Source organism: Podarcis gaigeae (assembly GCF_964106915.1).
Source record: "Podarcis gaigeae genome assembly, chromosome: 17".
Classification (NCBI taxonomy): Eukaryota; Metazoa; Chordata; class Lepidosauria; order Squamata; family Lacertidae; genus Podarcis; species Podarcis gaigeae.
Genome location: NC_139694.1, coordinates 15321700 through 15347129, shown reverse-complemented (window position 1 = coordinate 15347129; position 25430 = coordinate 15321700). Strand labels below are relative to the sequence as shown.

Here is a 25430-nt window from a genome sequence, read left to right as displayed (position 1 = left end):
GATATAGACTGTGTACTGATGGCTGTGCGCCTGTCAAGCTGATTCCTGTGCTTCAGCAGCAGAGGAGGCTGCATGCAAAAAACAACCGCCAATGTTTTATGTGCAACAGCGAACATGCAGCCTGGCAGACAGAGTTAATTAGTGCCTTCTGAATGACCTTCAGGGTGTGCTGGGAAAGAGTTTCATACTCGGGAGAAAAGGAACAGAAAAACAAGGGGATGGAACAAGTGGCGGGCGATGCTGTGTCACTATGCAACCAGCAGCCAGTGAGCCTCCCCTGACCACAATCTTGTTGGATACCCCTGTTCCTCCTTCTCTGTCCCAAAACTGCAGATGATGCTTTGTTCATGTGTGCCTTGGTCAGGTGTGCCTTGGTCAGATAACCTCTCTACCCCCTTGCCACCTCAGGCAGTAATGTTTGCAGACCATCCTGAATGCTTCTTCCACTTAGATCTTTGCTCACATCTAGTTATGGGCGAGATCTGGTTTTCAATATCATGATATATCACCAGCTAAACGTGCAATATAGAGGAATGCCAACTTGGCCCCGCCATGCAGCATGCATGGCCCCAGCACCGAAATTTGTGGGTGCCTGGCCCCTTAATGGTAGCTATGTAGAGACATTGGCTGGCTTCATGGTTTCCCCCGCATTATGATTTTTGCATAACACCCACCCACCCACCATGATTTTCAGTATATTGCCAGATGAAAAATTATGAAACTGATACCATGATATGGACTTCACACCAGTTTTGGACAAATATATTGCCCAGTCCTAACACACATGATTCACAATATATTGACAGGTCAAAAATTATGAAACTGATATCACAATATGGACTTCAAACCAGTTTTGGATGATATATCAATATATCGTCCAGCCCTAGTCACAGCCACACCATACATTTAAAGTACTCTTATACCACCTTAACAGAATCCTGGGAACTGAAGCTTGAATTTTAGATTATTATTATTATTATTATTAAAATTTGTATACAGTGGTACTTCGGGTTAAGAACGTAATTCGTTCCGGAGGTCCGTTCTTAACCTGAAACTGTTCTTAACCTGAGGGACCACTTTAGCTAATGGGGCCTCCTGCTGCTGCCACGCGATTTCTGTTCTCATCCTGAAGCAAAGTTCTTAACCTGAGGTACTATTTCTGTGTTAGCGGAGTCTGTAACCTGAAGCGTCTGTAACCTGAGGTTCCACTGTACTGCCCTTCATCCGTAGATCCCAGGGAGGTTCACAATACATAAATAGAAGATAGAAAACACATAATACACAGTAAAAACAAAAAAACTAATAACACCCCCTAACACATTTAAAAAGGTATCAGATGTTAATAAGCCAAAGGCCTAGTTGAAGAGGAATGTTTTTGTCTGTCACCTAAAGGTGCATAATGAAGGTGCCAGACACAGGTAATAAGAAGAGGAGGAGGAGGAGGAGTTTGGATTTGATATCCTGCTTTATCACTACCCTAAGGAGTCTCAAAGCGGCTAACATTCTCCTTTCCCTTCCTCCCCCACAACAAACACTCTGTGAGGTGAGTGGGGCTGAGAGACTTCAGAGAAGTGTGACTAGCCCAAGGTCACCCAGTAGCTGCATGTGGAGAAGCGGGGAAGCAAACCCGGTTCACCAGATTACGAGTCCACCACTCTTAACCACTACACCACACCGGCTCTGCTGTGCAGTGGCTTATCTACTGTAGTCTACCATCCTGTTCTTGTAGAGATGAGCAGAAACAATGCACTCTGCTCCAGAAAGTCTGGAGTGGATTGCATCATTCAGTATGGATTCCAGGGACCTGCAGACACCTGCTCATGCCCAGGGGCATTTATCATGCTGAAGCATGGGTAGTAACAAACACCACCTGTTTAGCCTTCTGGGAGTATAGCCTAGAACAACCCTGGCAAAGTCTTCTCCTATGCATTGATGTCTCTGCAAAGAGTGTTCTTCTTGGCTACTTGGAGGTCTCTAAATATGGGCTAGGAGCATACACATGGCAGGGAGAGCTTGAATTCCACTTAGGGCAGGACTCTGGCCCATCTTTAATATGAAATCTCACAGATTAACAGGTGTCGCCTGAAGAATTTTACAGAAACTGCAAAATACAGAAACAGGACGAGAGGGGGGGGGGGAAGCGAGCAAAGTCCAGCGTATCACAGCTGGGCAGGAATGATCTCCACTGTGTAGCCATAGAAACTGATCCATTACGGAGGATGTGCTCTTTCCATAGGGGAGAAACAGATATACAGCAGTCTTTTAATTTTACACCAGAGATGGACATGCCTTCTGTCTGTGTATATTTCCTGGCTTTGGATTTTTGCACTGCCTCAATAATTCAATCCTTTACCCTGTTTAAGGATGATGAGGTTCATGCTACCTAATGGCGAAGGTATCATTTTGCTAATACAAGCTAAGCAACGAAAGCCAATAGGCTTTGCTTTTGAGTGCTTACAACAGCATTAAGGCAAGCAACAAACTACGAGGGGAGCACTGTTATCTCTACTCCTAATTTCTCTTGCTTTGATATATAGCAGGCCATATGTAATGCTGGTTAAGCCATACTTGGAAGAACTAAAAATGTGCTTAAAGAAAGACCTGCTTAATTACAGAACTAAATCCTGTAACATTCCCAAGCAGATAAAGTGAAAATTCAGTATTAATCACATCCTTGTTTATTGATATATGCTAAAACGAGGGACGCGGGTGGCGCTGTGGGTTAAACCACAAATCCTAGGGCTTGCTGATCAGAAGGTCAGCAGTTTGAATCCCCGTGACGGGGTGAGCTCCTGTTGCTCGGTCCCTGCTCCTGCCAACTTAGCAGTTCAAAAGCACATCAAAGTGCAAATAGATAAATAGGTACTGCTCCGGCGGGAAGGTAAATGGCATTTCCATGCGCTGCTCTGGTTTTGCTAGAAGCGGCTTAGTCATGCTGGCCACATGACCCGGAAGCTGTACGCCAGCTTCCTCGGCCAATAAAGCGAGATGAGTGCCGCAACCCCAGAGTCAGCCACGACTGGACCTAATGGTCAGGGGTCCCTTTACCTTTACCTTTATACAATACAACAATAGTTAGGAATGATTAACATTTGTAACACATTTAAAACACCTCTCGTCTCCCAAGAATCCTGGAAACTGTAGTTTACCCTTACAGAACCATAATTCTCAGCATCCATGATATACTACAGTTCCCAGAATTCTGCATAAAGTTACAGCATACACACAGCCTGCTACACAGCCGTCAAAGCATAAAAGGAGGTTATGAAAACATGCAATTGTCACATATTTAATTCCTAGGTCTAACAATGCTATTTGGGTGGCTGGAGTAGTTGGTATGTTGATCTGCGTGATAATCCACAAGCACATCTTTACAAGCTGCCACACCTGGAATGCAATGTCCACTCTAATTTTAGAAGAATATTTTGCAAAGCAGCTGCAACAAGCCAATACCAGAGTTGTCCCACTGAGCCTCCTAAAGCTTTGCTGAGCTGACGGGCTCCGGGGCGAGAAGCCAGAGAACTCAGTTTACCCATTTACATGCCATTCCAAAACCACTCTGTGGCAGCCTGCCCATCATTGATCTTATGGTAAGAGGGCAGTTAAACCAGCTATTCACAACATACTCCAATCCCCGCCTCACGTACTGCTAGAGACACTGGCAAGCTTTTAGTAGCATATCAGATACCATTCACAGCTTCAGAGAGTGTCAGCTCGTATCTGTTACACTCAGATTCCAGCTCCGCTTCCAATTTACTTTGAGCCAAGAGGTCTCAGCACAAAACCAGTAAAATAGCCTTCTAATTTTGGAAGAGAACACAAGAGCATGTGTGTGACAAGTTTTCACATCCACGGCACCACAAATACAGATTCTCACAATATTCTCACTGTTGTCCCTGGTAAGCAGTGAGGGCAATGAATTCCAGGGCTTTTTTGTGATGGTACTCACCGGTAGAGAGTACATACGTTTCTCCGATGAAAATAGGAACATCCTATTCAATACCCTCCAACATTTCTCCAGTGAAAATAATAACATCCTAAGTGAAAGCAGGACATCCCGGGGAAAAATCAGAAACTGGTGCAGCTTCTGTAAATCCAGGACTGTCCCTGGAAAATAGGGACACTTGGAGGGTCTGAGGGTACCGTCCCCTTGTCGCACCAGCGCCGGAGGAGGAAAAAACTTAAACACGATAGCAGAGTTTCCAAAAATTAGACGAAAGGCAATTGTACATAATCCAGCAGAGCTTTACTGGTACTGAAGGCAAATGAGCATATTGGTCACAAATCCAATACAATCAGGATTGGCACAGTCCATAAAAAAATCCAGTTGCAGCACTTACAATAAAACTTACAAACTTATCATAAGTCTAAACCTTACCCATAAGCATACAGAACAGAACACTAGAACAAAGAGAGAGAAAGAGAAAGTGAGTTAGGGAGACCCAGGCTCCTCCTGGTTTTACTACAGTGGTACCTCAGGATAAGTACTTAATTCGTTCTGGAGGTCTGTTCTTAACCTGAAACTTTAGCTAATAGGGTTTCCTGCTGCTGCCCTGCTGCTGGAGCACAATTTCTGTTCTCATGCTGAAGCAAAGTTCTTAACCTGAGGTACTATTTCTGGGTTAGCGGCGTCTGTAACCTGAAGCATATGTAACCTGAAGCGTATGTAACCCGAGGTACCACTGTATTATAGTCAGTATTACTTTGTCAGAAAGGTAACAGAGCCAGTTTAAACCAGCTGCACTCAGCTTCCCAGAATAAATAACCCAAACAAGAACCTTCTGCCTGTTTCTTTCACATAGAAAGAAAGCCTTATTTCACAAAGAGAAGAAACCTTCCAGAACCCTCTCAAACTAATTAGAATAGGAAAGATCAATACTTTCTGTACTAAGAAATGCAAACTGACACACCTTTCCCTCTTCCACCCATGGAAGCCATTTTGTGCTGGCACTCATGGCACTTTTTCAAGACATGAGTACCCATATGAGCACCTCATTTTCCTATATACAAACATATGCTGCTCACATTGAATTCCACAGTATGCATAACATTGCATTTTAACAAGAAGAACAATAACAAGACCCCATTAATGCTGCTCAACTCCAAAGAAAGTTTTTGGTAACCAATGTTAACCAGCTGGCATCTCATTTATCAACAAGAAAAGCACTGCTTGTTTCAATCTCCAGAATCATTTGAAGGTGGAGATGAATTTCGGCGTTTGAATCCTCAATTAGCATATGTAAAAGTTTATTTTTTATTTTTACAAGGTAACATTGTTGGCATTTCATCTATACGGTACATCTCGATCAAAGCAAATCAATAATTTAACTGCACCAAGGAGGTATGAAACTCCTGGTGTAGCCTGACAGGGGGAAATAATGGCTAAATATGAGAGAATGAGGTTGTTTTGAAAGCACTGTTTCAAGCATAATTAATGGAAGATGATAAGAGAGATCTCAACAAACTCCAGATATATACAGATTTTCAATTGCACTTTCTGTGTCTGGTAAGAATCATTTCAGTCATCTGGGTGGATTAGTCGAATGTCAGAAATGCATCTAATCAGGACTGGAAAGAGCCTGGGTTATTTCAGTGCCAATGGCTAAATCAGATGCCCAAATTTCAGACTTTTGAGATGCCCCAAATATCAGTTTGGACCTAGTTTAGACAGCAGGGTAAACAAAAAAACAAAAACCCTTGTGTTTCCAAACTGCACTGTGAGGAAATTTCCTCTGCTTCAGCTATCCTTTGGTGAGAACTAAACCAAAGAGTTTGAGGGAACACCAAACTACTCCATAAAAGGCAGCATTCACTAACTTGATGTCCTCTAGTTAATATGGATTCCATCTTCCATTATCTCTGACCATGGGCCCTAATAGGTGGGGTTGATTGGAGCTGTAGTCCACAACCTCTGGAGAACATTGAGTTAGCAAAGGCTGCAAGAAAAGCCACCTTTTTGGCAATAAGCTGCTTCTCTACATTTAAGCTTTTGCAAATTCTTCTCCATTTCCTTTCCATTCTTCATACTGAAAGAAAATCCTTGGGGGTGTACTGGAGGAAAAACAGTGGTAGTTGTGGTTGTGTGGTTGTGTTTAAAGGCTGAAATTGGGGTGAAGGCCATAAGCTATGTAAGAAGGTGGCTTAACCTTCAATTTTGTGCTTCCTTCTCCCGTAAACATGGGCTGAACTAGACTTAGTCCCACATAATTCAGTTGTATTTGCTTCATGGACAGTATGTTAAGATTGCAAAGGAGTAAGCCTCACTAGAACACAGAAGTGCCCTTCATGTGCTGTCACATGTGAACGGGCAATGCAAGGGGCTGTTACTCCTTTTCCAACCCTGCCATCCACACATTTCCTGAGATTATGGATGTAAACTGATGTCTTTTTCTGTGGTTTTCTGTGGCAGCAAGTGGCTTTCTCCCATCCCATTCTGGATGCTGCATTTAGGCTACACCTCTTTTTGCTCCACTGTTTGTAACTATATATACCAATGTTAGGTAAAGGTAAAGGGACCCCTGACCATTAGGTCCAGTCATGGCCGACTCTGGGGTTGTGGCGCTCAACTTGCTTTATTGACCGAGGGAGCCGGCGTACAGCTTCCGGTTCATGTGGCCAGCATGACTAAGCCGCTTCTGGTGAACCAGAGCAGCGCACAGAAACGCTGTTTACTTTCCCGCCGGAGCGGTACCTATTTATCTACTTGCACTTTGATGTGCTTTTGAACTGCTAGGTTGGCAGGAGCAGGGACCGAGCAACGGGAGCTCACCCCGTCGCGGGGATTCGAACCGCCAACCTTCTGATCGGCAAATCCTAGGCTCTGTGGATTAACCCATAGCGTCACACGCGTCCCTATATACCAATGTTACTTTGTTTAAATAAGCACATACCGACTGTGAAATTTATGGCATTGTTGAGCCACTAGGTGGCACATAAGTTTCTCTTTGTCTAAAAACAAGACCAAGACCAAAATCATAGAGAAGTCTCTCTAAGCCTGATTGCTTCTTTCCACATTTTCCTTTTCCTTAACAGTACAGTCTTTAACCATGTTTACTCAGATATTAATTCCATGGAGTACAATGGGGGTTACTCCTGTGTAGATGTATATTTGGAACTTTACCTAACAATCCAATGCACACTAGGATTTCTCAGCAGGACTGGAAGATATTAAAAGGGATTATTACTGTCAGAAAGTTCTTCTTAATGTTTAATCTCCTTTCTCGTAACATTGGTTCAAGTCCTACGCCCCAGAGCAGGGGAAAACAACCTCCCTCCCTCTTCCATGTGACAATGCTTGAGATATTTGAAGATGGTTATCATATCTCCTCTCTGTCTTGTCTTTTCTTTTTTTTAAATAAATATTTATTAAAATTTTTGAATACAAATGCATAAATAATAAACAACATTACTTATATCATAACATAATTTCGTCACTTCTTTGGACTCCCTCACGTCTCCCGCTCCCACTTACATCGTTAAAAAAATTTTTTTCCAAGCAAATTACCATCTTGTTTACAATCTTATATCCGCTCATTTAAATAGGATCTAGCAGTTCTCCAAAAGATTTATATTTTCCTTAATCTCACTTATCGTCGAATTCAGATCTAATTCAGTGGTGGACAATTATTTGTGATCTAGCATCCTTCTTAACATTCAACCAAATTACAATATTTTTGTAAATAAATCTTAAATTTCTTCCAGTCTTCTTCAACCCTCTCTTCTCCCAGGTCTCGGATTTTGCCAGTCATCTCGGCCAGTTGCATATAGTCCATCAGCTGCATCTGCCACTCTTCCAGTGTGGGTAGATCTTGAGTTTTCCAACTCTTAGCGATGAGTATCCTTGCTGCCGTTGTTGCATACATAAAGAATGTTCGGTCCTTCTTTAGCACCTTCTGGCCGACAATACCCAGAAGGAAGGCCTCTGGTTTCTTAGTGAAGGTATACTTAAATACCTTTTTCAACTCATTATATATCATTTCCCAGAAGGCCTTCACTTTAGGGCAGGTCCACCAGAGGTGAAAGAATGTTCCTTCATTTTCTTTACATTTCCAACATTTATTATCAGACAAATGGTATATTTTGGCAAGTTTAACTGGGGTCATGTACCATCTATATATCATTTTCATTACATTTTCCTTCAGAGCATTACATGCAGTGAAGTTCAGCCCAGTGGTCCACAACCTTTCCCAGTCCTCAAACATAATGTTATGCCCAATGTCCTGAGCCCACTTTATCATAGCCGATTTAACCATTTCGTCTTGTGTATTCCATTTTAACAGCGGGTTATACATTCTTGATAATACCTTAGTCTTTGGTTCTAACAATTCTGTTTCCAACTTCGATTTCTCCACCTGGAATCCTAACTTTTTATCATTTTTAAAGACTTCTTTAATCTGATCTCTGTCTTGTCTTTTCAAGGCTAAACAGCTCCTTGAACCGTTCCTCATAAGGCTTGGTTTCCAGACCCTCCTCCTCCTCCTCCTCCTCCTCCTTCATCATCATCACATTCAACTCAGCATATGGGGATGAGTGATTTTATCCCCAAAGTTCCCACCACAGCAGGTCTCTGTTTCCCCACAATTTTAACTTCCAGCTGCTTAACTAGACATGGTCCCAGGCTGCAATGTCAACCCACTGGGATTTGACCACTTTGGATAAGAAATACGTTCAAATGGACACATGTCCAAGTACTTCACTTAACAAATATTTCCAGTGACAAAGCCAGTTGCATTTGGCCTACTGTTCTGTTGAACGCAGCAGCAGTGAAACAAATTCACCACCATAAGAAGTGGCAGCAATTGAATAATGGAAACAATGAGATCACAGAGAGAGTGTGGATTTCCCTTGCTTGGCTATGAATGAGGCTGATTGTATTCTGTAGGTCCTCTCTGCCTGCCCACCCCGGATGGGTTTTTTTGGTTTCCTTTTTTATTTTTTTGCACTATGCACACTCAGGGAGAATGAGCCCCTGCCCCTGCTTTTCATAGCATGGGGTCAGGCTAGTTTGTGAAAAGTACCAAATAAGGGCTCATTCACCCCCACGGTGGAATGCTACGGCCAACCTGATGCCTTGTTAGGATCCCGAGTTCAGCAATAACCCCATGATCCAGGCATGTATTTCTTAGACTTCTGTACTCCAAATTTTAAGAATCCAAAGTTCACCTGGTTGGCCTAGGCAGGTCACTCACTCTCTAAACTATCTATCAGGAAGCAGGACAAACAAACACACCGGTCATCTGTATACACTAAAACATGCTATTGGAATAATTAACAGGACAATGAAGTAATTTGGAATAAATTATCCTCTATATTTACCTGAAAGTAATTTTTTTTGGGAGGTGTGTGTGTGTTTATGACTGCAGACAGAGCAACAGAGAACCTTTCCACAAATTACAGAAGGGTATGGTGCTAGTGGCTGCTGCAACTCACCACACACTGAATTTTACTGGCTACAATAGAATTTCTCCTTTCATGCCTAATTTGGGGAGGGAGGAGGAGCCTTGTAGGCACCAGCGAAGAACCCACTCAACATCCCAAAAACCAAAGTGCTGCATCAGCATGTACAAAATAGCCCCTCTGCAGCACCACAAATCTAACTCAATGCTGTAATGTTGGAAAATGTCAATCACTTCTCCTACCTAGGCACTTATCTTTCCACAAGGGCCAACACTGATGCCGAAATCCAGCATCGCCTGAGCTCTGCGAGTTCGGCTGTCTCCCAATTGAAGTGCAGAGTGTTTGAGGACTGGGACATTCGCAGGGAAACCAAAATGCTTGTTTACAAAACTACAGTGGTACCTCGGGTTACATATGCTTCAGGTTACAGACTCCACTAACCCAGAAATATTACCTCGGGTTAAGAACTTTGCTTCAGGATGAGAACAGAAATCGTGTTCCAGCGGCGCAGCAGCAGCATGAGGCCCCATTAGCTAAAGTGGTGCTTCAGGTTAAGAACAGTTTCAGGTTAAGAATGGACCTCCGGAACGAATTAAGTACTTAACCTGAGGTACCACTGTATTATACTACCAACCTTACTATATGCTTGTGAAACATGGATCACTTATAAACGCCATCTCCAACTCCTCAAAAGATTCCATCAACGGTGTCACTGAAAATTTTACACATCACTTGGGAAGACAGGCGAACTAATATCAGTGTACTGGAAGAAGCAAAGATCACCAGTGTTGAAGCAATGATTCTTCAACATCAACTTCGTTGGACTGGTCATGTTGTGTGGATGCCTGATGATCGTCTTCCAAAGCAACCAGTCTATTCCAAACTTAAAAATGGGAAACGTAATGCTGGTGGTCAACAAAAGAGGTTTAAGGACTGTCTCAAGGCAAATCTAAAAAAAAGTAGTATAAACGCTGACAACTGGGAAACACTGGCCTGCGAGCACTCCAGTTGGAGAACAGCCTTTACCAAAGATGTCATGGGCTTTGAAGACACTCAAACTCAGGATGCAAGGGAGAAACATGCTAAGAGGAAGGTACGCTTGGCAAATCTACACCATGATCAACTCCTGCTCAGAAACCAATGTCCCCACTGTGGAAGGACGTGTGGATCCAGAATTGGCCTCCACAGTCACTTACGGACTCATTGTTAAAACCGTGTTTATGGAAGACAATCTTAGTTGGCTACGAGTGATCATTACAATGACAATCCTTGGTATAGGGGAAGGCTGTCCTTGAAAATGTCAATTGAAACATGAAATGAGAAGAAGAAGAAGAAGAAGAAGAAGAAGAAGAAGAAGAAGAAGAAGAAGAAGAGGGAGCCCTGGTGTTTTCAGTCTTGGTTTGAAATGTTTGAAAACCGTGAAGTATTTATTTTCTCGGTGAAAGAGATGAGGCTGGGAACAAATAGGGCAGAATAATGTGGAATGGGAAAATGAGAGAACGAAGACTGATAAATTCTTAAGCACAGCACATTGGCTATTTCACAAGTGCTGCTTGTATTAGCAGTGGCTTTTCTCATCCCACATGTCTGCAATCCAAATGCATAACAAATACGAAAATGATTGTCAAACGTCAGAAGCTACTTCCATATCTGTGATTTATTTGATCTAATTGCATATATTATGATAAAAGCCGCAAATCAATTTTCGAAATATAGGGCTACCATATGTCTTGGATTTCCATTGGAATTTGTCTTGGTAGAATTTCTTGGAAAAGCCAGGTGTATGGCAACCTAAAAAAAATTCATGGAGATTTTGCAAAACAGAAGAAGAAGAAGAAGAAGAAGAAGAAGAAGAAGAAGAAGAAGAAGAAGAAGAAGAAAGCTCAACAACTATGCCCCCTCCCCTCCCCGCCCCCAAATCTCAACAGCTTGGCCAAAAGAAAATCTCAACAACTTTTGTATCCAGATGATCACTTTTTGAAATATGGCAACCCTAAATACAGCAAAACATGGCAAAAACACATTAATCCAATACGCAATAGCAGCAACTGTAAAACAAAACAAACAGCCCCCCCCCCCACAGTTACTCAATCCAGGTTTTAGTGTAACAACAATGTCATTAAAGCTGCCTGCATGCCCAGGGGAGCAGAAAAACTTTACCTGGCACCAAAATGACAGTCAAGTTGGCACCAGGCATGCCTCCCTAAGGACAGCATTCCAAAGACAGGCGCTATTCTTTAATCACCACACCCTGTGCTTCTTTTTGAGGTGGTAGACAAAACAGGGGACATTAATTGTGCGACAAAGCAAATAACAAAGTATCAGATTGAGAGCATAGTAGAGAAAATAATAAAAGTGCAACTAGATTTAGAACTTGCTTTGTTTTTCATTGACTAACACAACAATATATACAGCAAAGAGAATCAATATTTCATATAACTGTAGCCACAATAATATGCTACCCAAGGTACTGTGAAAAGATTCAGTTCCCAGTATTAATAGTACGAGAAGCAAACATATATGAGCACTCCACAGAAATGACCAAGCTTACAAGAGTAAAGAGAAACAGTAAAAGAAAGAAGGGAGAAACTTGATAGATTTACACAACCTTGGAGTTTATTCATCCATTATTAGGACAGTATATACATTCATCACATGATCATAACACTCATTTGACATGCTGCTTTAGATTAGATCAAAATGTTTTCTACAACAGTGCAATTGCAAAGTGATATAAGTTTTATGTATTTTTTTATCAAGATCCTATATAATATGAAGTTGGGCATTGTATAAAATCATATAAATATATGGATTAAAAATGAAATAATGAACATATGAAAATGGGTCTCTTTTGCTTTCTCACCTACTTTCCTGACATGCAAAGAGCATTCTTAACACCACTTGTGAAACTTCCCACTATTAAATGGTGAGATGGGAGGGCGCTTAAAAGACAATCTCCTACCCGTCAAATATGGCAGATCCTACTCAACGCCAGCAAAGCCCCTTTTGAGCTTGCTCTGACTTACATTGGCACTCATTCCTAACCTCTACTATGTGTAGATCAGAGATTGTTGGCCTTGATTTAAAGCTTCATGATTCCAGATCGCAAATGATGGAAGGCCTGTTTAGGTTGGTTTAATCTGAATATTGGGACGCAAGTGGCGCTGTGGGTTAAACCACAGAGCCTAGGACTTGCCGATCAGAAGGTCGGCGGTTCGAATCCCTACGACGGGGTGAGCTCCCATTGCTTGGTCCCTGCTCCTGCCAACCTAGCAGTTCGAAAGCACGTCAAAGTGCAAGTAGATAAATAGGTACTGCTCCAGTGGGAAGGTAAACGGCGTTTCCGTGCGCTGCTCTGGTTCACCAGAAGCGGCTTAGTCATGCTGGCCACATGCCCCGGAAGCTGTATGCCGGCTCCCTCGGTCAATAAAGCGAGAAGAGCGCAGCAACCCCAGAGTTGGTCATGACTGGACCTAATGGTCAGGGTTCCCTTTACCTTTAATCTGAATATTGCTGACCTCTTGAATCAGTTTGAAAGTACACTTCTAGTTACATGGCCTGACTTTTCTGCCATCCTCTCCCTCGTACCACATACAAATTGATTTAGATTATTATACATCAACATTTCTTTTTTAAAAAATGAGCAGCAACAAAATTTTGAAAAGCAGCAACAACAAATGCACATGAAGTGAAATAAAAACTTCCCTGAACACAAACCACCAGAACTTTAAAGCACCAAGGAAGATGAACAACAACAACAACAAAGCAGTATTAACAATCACCAAATTAGACAAGGCATACAGAAACCTGTCCAACCAAAAAAGTTTTCATGACCAAAGAGCAAACCTTGGGAACTGAATCCCACAGTTAGGGTGCCAACTCCAAAAAGGCCCTGCCATATTGTTGCCAGCTGTCATCTGACAATCTTAGAACACACAGGGTTAGGAGATCTTAAATATTCTGCCTTGTATCTAGAGCAGAGCTGTAGCTGGTCCAGATAGTGCCCCCAGCCATGAATAAATTAGCTATTCTTTCTGCCTCTCTTCCAACCCCGTCCCACTCCACCCATTCAATTCACCCTCTATTTGAAACCATTTCTTATGAGGCAATAATCAATATTTATATTTATGGACATATTTTTTAGCCTGTGCCCCTGGTGGGGGCCCACCTCAACACCCCCTAGCTATCTAGTGCAAGATCTATTCAGAGTAGACCCACTGAAATTAATAGGCATGACTAACTTGCATTCATTAATTTCAACTGAGTAAAACCCAATTAAATGCAACCTTTTGTTTTTGGGCCCCCTGTTACAGTTAACAAACACACCAGAGCTAGGTAGCGTCAGATATCTAGTAGTACCTTTAACCTGCAAGATAGCTGATTAAATTCATCACCTCAAACTGCCCTCTTCTGAATAATCAGCTAAATCCTTGATTGATTGCTTAAGTAATTGAATCAGCAGCAATATAAATTTTGTGCCCCTGTATTTCATTACATGCAGACAAAACCTGATGGCTTGAAAGCAGGATTTGGACCTAAAGATGTAAAAAAAAGACCCCTACCTATGGATGTTTCCTTCAAGGTTTTTCACCTTCAGCTCATCCTCTTCTGACTGCCTCTTCCTGGCTTCTTCTTCTTCTGCAGGAATTCCTTGCAGCAACCATTTTTCACGGAGTGCTTTTGACTAGGGTGGAAGATGATGGGGGGGAAAGCACACACGGTGAGATATTAAGAGACTTCTCCTCTTAAATATTTGATAGCTCTCTTGAAAACACGGATTAGCACTTTCAGTACTACACACACAGAACATTCTGGATCCATCCTCAAGGACTGGTTCATATCTCAACCTGGGTGTCACATGTACTCTATGTAGTAAATAGGTAACTGAATTGTTAAAGGGTAAATGGACCCAGACCATTAGGTCCAGCCATGACTGACTCTAGGGTTGTGGCGCTCATCTCGCTTTATTGGCTGAGGGAGCCGGCGTATAGCTTCTGGGTCATGTGGCCAGCATGACTAAGCCGCTTCTGGCGAACCAGAGCAGCGCATGGAAACGCCTTTTAAATTCCTGCCGGAGTGGTACCTTTTTATCTACTTGCACTTTGACATGCTTTCGAACTGCTAGGTTGGCAGGAGCAGGGACCGAGCAACAGGAGCTCACCCTGTCATGGGGATTCAAACTGCCGACCTTCTGCTTGGCAAGTCCTAGGCTTTGTGGTTTAACCCACAGCACCACCCGCGTCCCAGGTCAACTGAATTATTAACTAGCAGTAATTTTGATTTGCTGCTGTAAGTGGCAATAAATCGGACAAGGATTTAAATTCTACGTTGGGGTGGAATTCAATGTTGTACTACTTTTTAAATAGTTCATTTGGTCCTTGTCGTGTGATGTTCTGAGGCTTCTCCTGACCTCCACAAATGATTGGGGGTGAGTGGGAATGTAGATGCAGTATACCTGAAACAGCGTCTCCACCCCCATCATTCAGCCCGTTCACTGAGGACCAGCTCTGAGGGCCTTCTGGTGTTTCCCTCATTGCGAGAAGTGAAGCTACAGGGAACCAGGCAGAGGGCCTTCTCGGTAGTGGCACCCTCCCTGTGGAACGCCCTCTCATCAGATGTCAAGGAAATAAACAACTATATGATTTTTAGAAGACATCTGAAGGCTGCCCTGTTTAGGGAAGTTTTTAATGTTTGATGCTTTATCGCTTTTTTATTATTACAGTGGAACCTTCGTTCTCAAACTTAATGCATTCTGGAAGTCCGTTCAGCTCTTGAAAATCAAGGCGCTGCTATGATTGGCGCAGGCGCAGGCGCCTTTGAAACAATAGTTGGCAACCACATCGGACGGTCAGCTTCTGAAAAACGTTCGAAAACTGGAATACTTACTTCTGTGTTTTTGGCGTTTGGGAACCAATTTGTTTGTCAATTAAGCCGTTCAAGAACCAAGGTTCCACTGTATTAATATTCTGTTGGGAGCCGCCCAGAGTGGCTGGGGAAATCCAGCCAGATAGGCAGAGTATAAATAATAAATTATTATTATAGACAAAGAGAGGTAGGGAAGCTGCGGTTTGGCTACATAGTGGGAATAGTTTTGGCTTCTGCACTATTTTGTTTCTTAATAACAAAAGGTGCATCTGTCAGGATACACAAACTTTCCCCTTTCTCTCCCACCATATGCCATTGCTGCAGATATTTTTCTCACAGCCTGGATGGGATCAGGTATCCAAAGTGAGCCGCATGACAGGCTGACGTGTCACACACATGCCACATGGCTTGTGCACGTCACTGTGGGATTCTGAGGAGGCCTAGTCCCCTCCTTGAAAATTTTGGAGGGGCCCTCGGTGTCCCCCCCCCCCAGGATGGCACCTGAGAAAGAAACCTAATGTGAGAGAGCAGGACCAAGCAAAATAGGGAGAGGTTCAATGTCTAGCTCTCCTCATTCATGTAGAGTTTCACTGTCAAAGTTAGCTTCTCTTTATACATGAACAGGACAGATGTGTCATGTGTGAATATGACTTTGTTCTTCTGCAACACATGTCCTTCAATGAGGAGACGGATGAATAAATTGGCAATTCTGGCTTCTAATTCTTCCAGTCCTAAATTCAGTTCACCACATTTCTGCAACTGTTTGCCAGCATATTAGTGTGTATTTCTCCCAATATACAGTGGTACCTTGGGTTACATACGCTTCAGGTTACATACGCTTTAGGTTACAGACTCTGCTGACCCAGAAATATTACCTCGGGTTAAGAACTTTGCTTCAGGATGAGAACAGAAATCGTGCAGCGGTGGCCCCATTAGCTAAAGTGGTGCTTCAGGTTAAGAACAGTTTCAGGTTATGAACGGACCTCCAGAACGAATTAAGTTCTTAACCCGAGGTACCACTGTACACGTTTTGCAAGCAATTCCCCCTAATTTATTGCATTTATGTTATTTTAACACACACACACACACACACACACACACACTTACTTTGAAGCACATATGTCCCTAATATATGCATTTTTAAAATGGGAGAACTGTATCACAAAATTTGGCAACACAAGTGTTGAAGGATAGCTTTGTTTCTGTTTGTGTATCGTTCTGGAAAGTGCCAACTTTGAAGGTTTGCATTAATATGAAACTCAACTGGTTTTCTTCCCCATCCCTAAGTAAGGGCAAGATGCTATCTGCTCACGGCAGGTCATCTTTGTATTAAAGGCAAGCCATTATCTGAAAAGGCACTAACAAGAGTTTCCAAAGCAGACCATGCTGAAAGAGCAGAACTAGCTTGTGCAGATAGACGGAAGGAATCTACCTGCTTAGAGAAGCCTTTCAAACAAGATCAAATCAGCACAAGAATGAAGTCATGCTGAAGGGTTCTTGTTCATCCTTCCTCCACAGTTGACAAAGAGATGTTAAGTTGTGTCTTGTGGACTGGTCTCCAGCCAGGTCCACCCACCAGCTGCTGTTGTTTACAGAGTATCTAACAGAACCATTGCTGAGAAGCTAAATTGGCTGTTAGTAGCTCCTGGCAGAGCAATAAAGTGATGAGCTGCTCTATCAGTGATAATCTCCCGGGCATCAGCAACCGACTGTATGGGCCTGACTCTCTAGGGAAAACAATGGCTAGCTGATCTGGATGCAGACCGAGACACAGGTGTCAATGAATTTTGCTATTATAGTCCTGAAAAAAAAAGCCATAGTTTTGGCTCATCTTTTTATTTTAAAAGTGAAGATTGGGGGGGAAAGGGTATGATGGCAGTTGTTTGGTTCCTCTTCCAACACAAACAACTTTAAAAAAATAGATTTCTACTCAACTATTTCTATCCTGAACTTTTCTAAGAATTCATTTCCCCCACCAACAATGTATTTTTTCCCTTAAAAAGGTATTTTTTCAAGGAGATCTCAATGCACCAGCTTATGCTATCATTCTGGTTTATGACAGGTTGATTATCAAATCCAGATGTTCAAAGATACAGTATTTGTTCATGGAAAAGTACAGTTAAGTGGTTGCAGATAAGCCAATATGGAGCAAAGTTTCTGAAAGCTGGGCGTTGATTTCTGAAGCTGCTAAACCTTAGCCAAAAATTAATTAATACAGCTGTGCACTCCCCAGTTCTAATGCTGATAATTTTGTGGGTAGTGTCTTTTGGAGAGGAGCAGTGGAGACCAACAATATTAGTTTTATTTTCAAAGATATAAGGAGAGCATAATGGAAGCAAGCGGTTCTTGTCAACAGGCAGGTAAAACCCATTGTTCCTGAATCAAATTTGCAAAGGGGGCTCTTGAACTTCAAGGTGCTCTCTGTGTTCCCGGCTCAAATTGCAAAATGGATCCCAAAGAATTATCTGCCCTTTCCATGAGCTCTAGCTAAAGGTGTTCCTTTCCAGAGGCATGACAGAGAATACCCAGCCATCAAGGAACATTCCTTTAGTTCTGCCCAGACTACCCAGTGATGCAATACCAACTAATTCTATCTGACGGTTAGCAAGCAATCGGCTTAATAAATAAAAGATTGCTCAGTATCTTCTGCCAGAGCTGCTCTGGTTACCAACATGTGACTGGGCCAGGTTCAAAATTATTGTGTTAATTCACAAAACTCTAAACAACTTGGCCCCCACCATACTTTAAGGACCTCCTGATTCTTTACATGCACTGCCTCAATCGGCAAGGCCTTCTGATGCAACAATTTTCGATGGTCCCACATCCCCTTGAGGGTTGACACAGTGTGGCAGGCCTTCGCTGTGGAACTCCTTGGCAATAGAGGTTCAGCCATCCTTGCTCATTTTCAGCCATCTTACAAAATTTGATGTGTTTCTATTGTAATCCTCTGTTTTTTGTCTGCTTACCACCTTGAGATATTTTACGTGAGAGGGTAGTTTAGAAATATTTAAATAAACTAAATAGCAGTGCTGGTCCCAAGCTAGAGAAATGAAGTTTCAGGGGGGGGGGGGGGAACTACAAAAAATTCAGGAAAAAATTGGGTCCCCCCCATTTTCTACCTTGTGAAGCTTTGTTTTGTTTCTTTCTGGAAAACTTGAAAACATTGAATTATAAACTATTTTCTTTTGGAACAGTGAACAAAATGCTTAAGGCAAGGTATTCATATATATATATTTGTCCTCTAAAATTATTTCTAAAACTGTGTAACAGTTTCAAAAAACAGTTTCAAAAAACTTATATACTGATTTTTTTAAAACCCATCTCTAACTGGTTTACTGGTTGAATCCCCGTGATGGGGTGAGCTCTCGTTGCTCGGTCCCTGCTCCTGCCAACCTAGCAGTTGAAAAGCACATCGAAGTGCAAGTAGATAAATAGGTACCGCTCCGGCGGGAAAGTAAACGGCGTTTCCGTGTGCTGCTCTGGTTCGCCAGAAGCGGCTTAGTCATGCTGGCCACATGCTGGCTCCCTCGGCCAATAAAGCAAGATGAGTGCCGCAACCCCAGAATTGGCCACGACTGGACCTAATGGTCAGGGGTCCCTTTACCCTTTACCTTTAACTGGTTTACAAAAAGAGTGGGAATTATTTAAGACTATGTATCGGACCATTACATTCTCTGTACACTGAGGCCAAGGAAACCCTGAGGTGTACAATGAACTCTATGGAATTCAAAGACAGGAAAATACAATATATAAAAGAAGCCGTAAAAAATGCAACTAAAAATCAGACAACATTTAGCACAGCATGTTAAATTGCTACAATAGGCAGAAAAACCATTAAGAAGCTCAGCAAGTAGTCTATGCTGCCGGGGGGTGGAGTTTGGGAACCACTCATCTAATGGGATATCTTACAAAGACATATCATATAAACTCATATACTATCACCCCAGGTTTCTTTCCAGCTAAATTTCAAAGTACAATGGGGAAAAAGGCTGCTTAGGTGCAAACATCACTCATTTCTACAGAGACTGCAAAGGAAACCAAAGATGCTTGGAAAATTTAAACTGCCCTTAGATCTACAGATGAAGGGCAGTGTTCAAATTTAATAAATAATAATAAGTAATAAAAACCCATTGTTTGCAAATTCCTGCATAAACAACCTGATCCACATCTCTTGCATAAATTGCAGATTGCAAGTTAGCTACCTACCAGATTTCATACTGTGTTACAAATGTTGTAACACAGACCTGGACAGCTTATTAGAAGGTATCTATTTCAATGTATCAGGAGTTTGTATTTAAAGGTAATGTAGTCTGGCCTGTATTTGCACAGATGCAGCCTTGTTGCTCTCTGATGAGCTTTCAAATCACCTTCATTCAATATATAGGCATATCGTTAGTTATTGCTACCAGAGCATTAAGATTGTTCAGGCATTGGCCAATGGCACTTTTAAACGACTGCAGTGAATTTTCATTCAATTAGCAGTTGCTGCTTCACTTCTCTAGGGAGATTAGCAACTGTAGACCAAGCCTACAGCCCATCACTAGAAGTCACTCTGCTGAGGTCTTATTGGCTCTCAGTATGTTTTTGAGCACCATTTAAGGTGTTGGTGCTGACATTTAAAGCCCTAAACGGCCTCAGCTCTGTATACCTGAAAGAGCGCCACCACCCTCATCATTCAGCCCGGGCACTGAGGACCAGCTCCGAGGACCTTCTGGTGGTTCCCTCACTGTGAAAAGTGAGATTACAGTGGCACCCTCCCTGTGGAACACCCTGTCATTATATGTCAAGGAGATAGGTAACTACAGCAGGCATCCCCAAACTCGGCCCTCCAGCTGTTTTGGGGCTACAGTTCCCATCATGCCTGACCACTGGTCCTGTTAGCTAGGGATGATGGGAGTTGTAATCCCAAAACAGCTGGAGGGCTGAGTTGGGGGATGCCTGTATTACCTTTAGAAGACATCTGAAGGCAGCCCTATATGGAGAGGTTTTTAAAGTTTAATGTCTTATTATGTTATTGGATATGCTGAAAGCCACTCAGAGGGGCTGAGGCAACCCAGTCAGATGGACAGAGTACTACTACTACTACTACTTCTTCTGCAGTCAGAGAGATAAGTCAGGCCAGCCAAGGCAGATGTCCAGTTTCTGTTCTATTCTGCTATATACACACGCCAGGGCTAACCCAAGACATTTTTGCACCTGAGGTGAACCACAAAATACTGCTTCCCTCCCTGCTAGGGAAGGAGGAGTATGTAAATAACTACATCAGGGAAAAGGGAAGACTAAAGACCTACACCGGAATCTCCTGCCCCTGTGGATTCAGCCACCTGAGGCAGCTGCCTCACTTTGCCTCATGGGTGGGCTAATCCTGATACACACATTGGCATTCTTTTTCTAACTTGGGTAATCAACTGTCCATTCTCTTCTACTAATTATACTGCTTAACAACTCTCTCTCTCTCTCTCTCTCTCTCTCTCTCTCTCTCTCTCTCTCATCTGGGCCATTCCTATTCTTTTTAAAGCACATAATAGGTCAACAGGGAGGAGGAGATGGCTGAGCACCTCAAGCTATTTTTGGGGATGTGGATGTCTCTTGCCACTAGTTTATTCTAGGCTTCTTATCACGGCTAGTGCTAGGACAGGAAGCGTCAGTAATGAATCACTGACGGGAACTGGAGTGCCCTGTAATGAGCAGATACAGACGGATGATGCTCCGGTGAAATCAAAAGGCACAGATTAGAAGCACCAGATAAACAGTTTAGCTCATCAAGGAGACGGATTCAGCTCTGCTTCTGATATTTCCAGGGCCGTTTGGGGGGCCAATTATATAAATACCTCAACACACACACACAACCTGTTCCCCTTAGCTCATTTTGAACACCTTCACTTTCATGTTATTTAGATTAATCAAGATTCAGTAAATCCTGTATTCAGATGCTTCCATCTCCACTACGTACTGTAAAGTATTCCAACCTGTGCCACTTTATGCACAAGAGAGAGATGGGATACAGAAAGATAATGTATTCATTTCCCTCAGGGTGGTATAGTGATTAGAGTGTTGGACAGGGACCCAGGAGGCCAAGGTTCAAATCGCTGCTCAGCCACAAAGCTCAGTGGGTGGTCTGGGGCCAGTTATTGGCTCTCAGCCTAACCTACCTCTTTTGGATGAAGCGGCTGAGGGGGAGGATCATGTAAACATCCAAGCTCTTTGGAGATATGCTGGGATATAAATGTAACGATAAATAGAATATACAGGACTTCCAATGATGGAGTCATTTGGTGACTTCCAATCATTTGGTGACTGCCAAGGCTGTCTTTACCCAGGGTGCAAGGGGTGCAGGGCACCTGGGCGCCGAATTCTGGGGGGCGCCCGGCACCCGCTGCTGAAGCTGCCTAAGCTCTTAACTATCTATCTGTTATGAAATAATAAATAATTTTGATCAAGCTAGAAAAACAAAATACATATATACCTAGGTATTACCCAAGTGTATACCTACTGTTTCACTAAAGGACTTTTGACTTTGTATACTCATTTATGAAAGAGGTGCTGCGCCAGCGACAGTGCCTGTCATTCACAATGGCGGCGCTTGTCAGACTCAGTGATTTGGGGGTGCTGGCTGGATCTTTGCACCCCAGCGGCGCGTATGCTAAAGACTCCCCTGGTGACTGCTGCCCCTTATATCCAGCTTTCCTCATCCAAAAGTCATTCAAGGCAGCTCCATGAGATTGCAAAATGATGAAAGGGGAGGGGGAGGGGAACCATTCACAGTTTAAAAACCCAAAACTATAAAACACACACACAATAATACCACACATTTTTGTCAAATGGCAAAAAACAGCATCCAAATCATCCTGCAACTTCCTTTACTCCTATGTTTGTGTACAAATATCTTTAATAACCCTACTCAAGTTCCTTTATCTGATTTATAGCTTAGTGAGATGAAGATGAAGCATTTATGGTGGCCACAACTAGGGAGGGGCTGGCCCATTAAAATCTGGTCCGCCTGAGTTCTCAGAGGTGACATGACTCAGTCCTCCCCATTTAGTTTCCAGGCAGATGGGGAAAAAATCTTTTAAAATCTGCCCAGATACACATACTTAAAAGTAATTACAAGTTAAGAGGTGGTGTGAGGATGGCACACTGCCTTAGTTCCCCCTCTCAATTTTTCCCTTTCAAAACTTCAGAAACAATATATCCACCCACCACCTGAATGGAAGCAGCACAAAACCCCCTGATCACTTCGTAATGGAATCTGTCCGGCTGTGGATTCTGAAGTAGACCATTGATCCAATCTAGGTAATGCGCAATCAGTCCTTATCGAATTAGGTGACTCCTCTGTGAAATCCAAAAAGGAGAGATTCCTCCTCCATCCACTCATAAGATAGCTGAGAACAGTCACACACAAAACCCTTAAAACGTTTGTTCCCTTTCATTGCATCCATTACTCAATAAAGTATTTTCGCAACTGCATTATTAAGTGCAGTAAATGCCCATGTCTTTACAGTATTTAATCCTACTTCTAGTAAAATTCTAAGCCTTTCTAGCAAATAGTGCTATGACAAAACCTGTCCTCTAATTTCTAGAAAGCTTTATTCCCCCACATAAGGGGGTCCATTTTTTAGCCTCATTCACAGGGCACTTCTGAATATATAATTTCACCAAGTGCCCAGTGAGTTCATTGCAAAGTGGTTGAGTGAGGCGGGTGCCTTTTTCTTTCTATTAAATATTTCTCCTGTGCTTTGCAGCATCTCTGACTGCCCGTGTTTCCTGATCTAAGAAAGTCAATGAGGTCTTTCTTTGGCCTTTACCTGTCACGCAGGGAGCTGTGGAGGTTATGAAATTGATATGTGCAATGGTTTTGTTTTTAAGAAAGGCCCTTCTTTTTACCTATTAAAAATAATTCCACAATGACTTGTTTAAAAGAAAAATACTTCACAATAAGAGGAGTAAGCCAGCAGTAAATCACACTGATCAAGTGGAGTTCACTCTTTGTAAGCAAAATAGGATCTGCATAGGAGTGCCAGTCCTAATAAGCTCAGCAATTCATCTCTGGCAGGTCTTGCCCACATGAAGCACTTGCTGAGACTGAAGGCCCCTGCCACATCACAGTTGCCTAAGTCCCTTCCACTTCAGGGTTTCCCTCCAAGCAACCTGAGACTGTGCCTTTATGACGCTAACCTCTCCTCTGCCCTTTTCACGCCTCTCCTGGTTCTGGAAGAAAAGCAGGGAGGGGAGTTTGTCACAGCAGGAGTGGGAGATGCCTGTGCCTCTTCACCAGTTGGACTCATCTCTGCTTCTTGGCCTCCCTCCTCTTCTGCTTCAGCTTCTGCCTCTAGATTTCTCTCTGCCACAGACGCTCCTGGCTCACTAAACCCTGTTATCTCTTCAGCTCCCAGCACCTCCTCCTTCCAGTCTTCTCCCTCTTCTCCTTCTGACCTCTCATCGTTTTCCCACCACCAATCCCTGAACCCTGAACCTTCTTTTCTTGGGGGTTCCCCAGCCGGTTCCCCTCTGAGTCTATCCAGGCCATGACATTGCCTTACTGGGCTAAATGGAAAGCTCGGCTGAGGATATAAGAAGGTTTCAGGAAGTGTGGGCACCCAGAAAGGCTGCAGAATACAAAAAATAAGATAAATTATTTGTGGAACGAAATAACGAACACTCACAAAATCCTTCAACCGCTTAGAAAGTAAGGTAAGTGCCGTATGCTTCACCCATGCCAATTTTTCTAAAAACCCCTCTTGCTTTTGATAATTTTCAAATGCAATTTCTTTTCTCATTAATTTAAGAACGCTCTACAGCAATAAGAAATTTTCCAACACAGTGTTATTAGGATCCTCTTCAAATAACCAAAATCACCTTGGAGATGCTCCTTTACACCATAGCCTTTTGTAGGTAATTAAGAGGAGTAAAGAGGAGTAAAACTAACCGAACAACAATAAAAAGATAATTGCTATGTATCCAATTGAAGGTGAGTGTGAACTGTTCAGAACTCCAGGTAACCCAGCACAGAAGCTTTGAGTTGCTGCTGTCTATCTGCCCTCAAACACTCGCTCAAGTATTCAAAACCCTCATTAATGTATCAGATTTATTTAATCAAACCTATGAAAAATATGCAATAGCATCCCAGTGCAAAATTAACTGCTGCTGAAATACTGCTACAATTTAGGGATAAACACTCCTCATTCAACCCAGAAATTATAGCCATAGGACCCTCCGGAGCAGAGTTTGCCCTACAGCGTCAATTACAAAACTACATCTATATGGAGAAATACTAAAAAAAAGGGGGAAATGATGTTTTCAAAATGTTCACTGCACTCAGACTGGGGCAATCCTATAAAGGTAAAAAGGTAAAGGACCCCTGGATGGTTAAGTCCAGTCAAAGGCGACTATGGGGTTGTGATGCTCATCTTGCTTTCAGGCTGAGTCTGGGTCATGTGGCCAGCCTGACTAAACCGCTTCTGGCGCAACGGAACACCATGATGGAAACCAGACCGCATGGAAACACCATTTACCTTCCCACCGCAGCAGTACCTATTCATCTACTTGTACTTTGACGTCGTTTCTAACTGCTAGGTTGGCAGGAGCTGGGACAGAGCAATGGGAGCTCACCCTGTCACAGGGATTCGAACCGCGGACCTCAGTTTAGACCACAACGCCACCCGCGTCCCCTTGGTGCAATCCTATACATACAGATGTTATGAATGTCAACTTCAGCCAGCATGGCCAATTATCAGGGATGATGTGTTGCAGGGGTGATGGGCAACTCAGGAGTGGAAGATTGCAATGCACACTTACCTGGAAGTATGCCCTATTAAGCTCAGTATGGTTTACTTCTGAACAGATATATAAGCTAAGCACCAAATAGTACCTTAAACCTAGGTTGCACTCGCAACAACAAAATGGGGGTTGGATTAGGTGAGCCTTCAGGTCGCTTCCAACACTACAGTCCTATGATCTCAACTACATTGCTTGACTGTAGCTTGCTCTTACAACAATTCACTTGTCCCAGCATGCGAGAAGGAAACACACAGTAGAAATGGAAATGGTATTAACAATGGACTAAGGCAGAGGTTTTTCAACTGAGTTCTATTTGGGTGACCTGTGGAAAGGGTGCAGCACAGTCAAATAGATCTGTAATCCCTGCACTTATTTTCTTTGAAGTGATGATG

General features: G+C 42.8%; 1 protein-coding gene across 4 annotated transcripts in view; it reads right to left on the bottom strand.

Annotated features, from left to right (window-relative positions):
• Positions 1-25430, bottom strand: part of PALM2AKAP2 (PALM2 and AKAP2 fusion) — a 220549-nt gene that overhangs the window by 153705 nt on the left and 41414 nt on the right. For all 4 annotated transcript variants that reach the window (XM_083718419.1, XM_083718428.1, XM_083718429.1 and 1 more), the window contains exon 3: positions 13959-14080. In XM_083718419.1, the coding sequence (XP_083574545.1) occupies positions 13959-14080 (122 nt within the window). The remainder of the gene's footprint in view (positions 1-13958; positions 14081-25430) is intronic.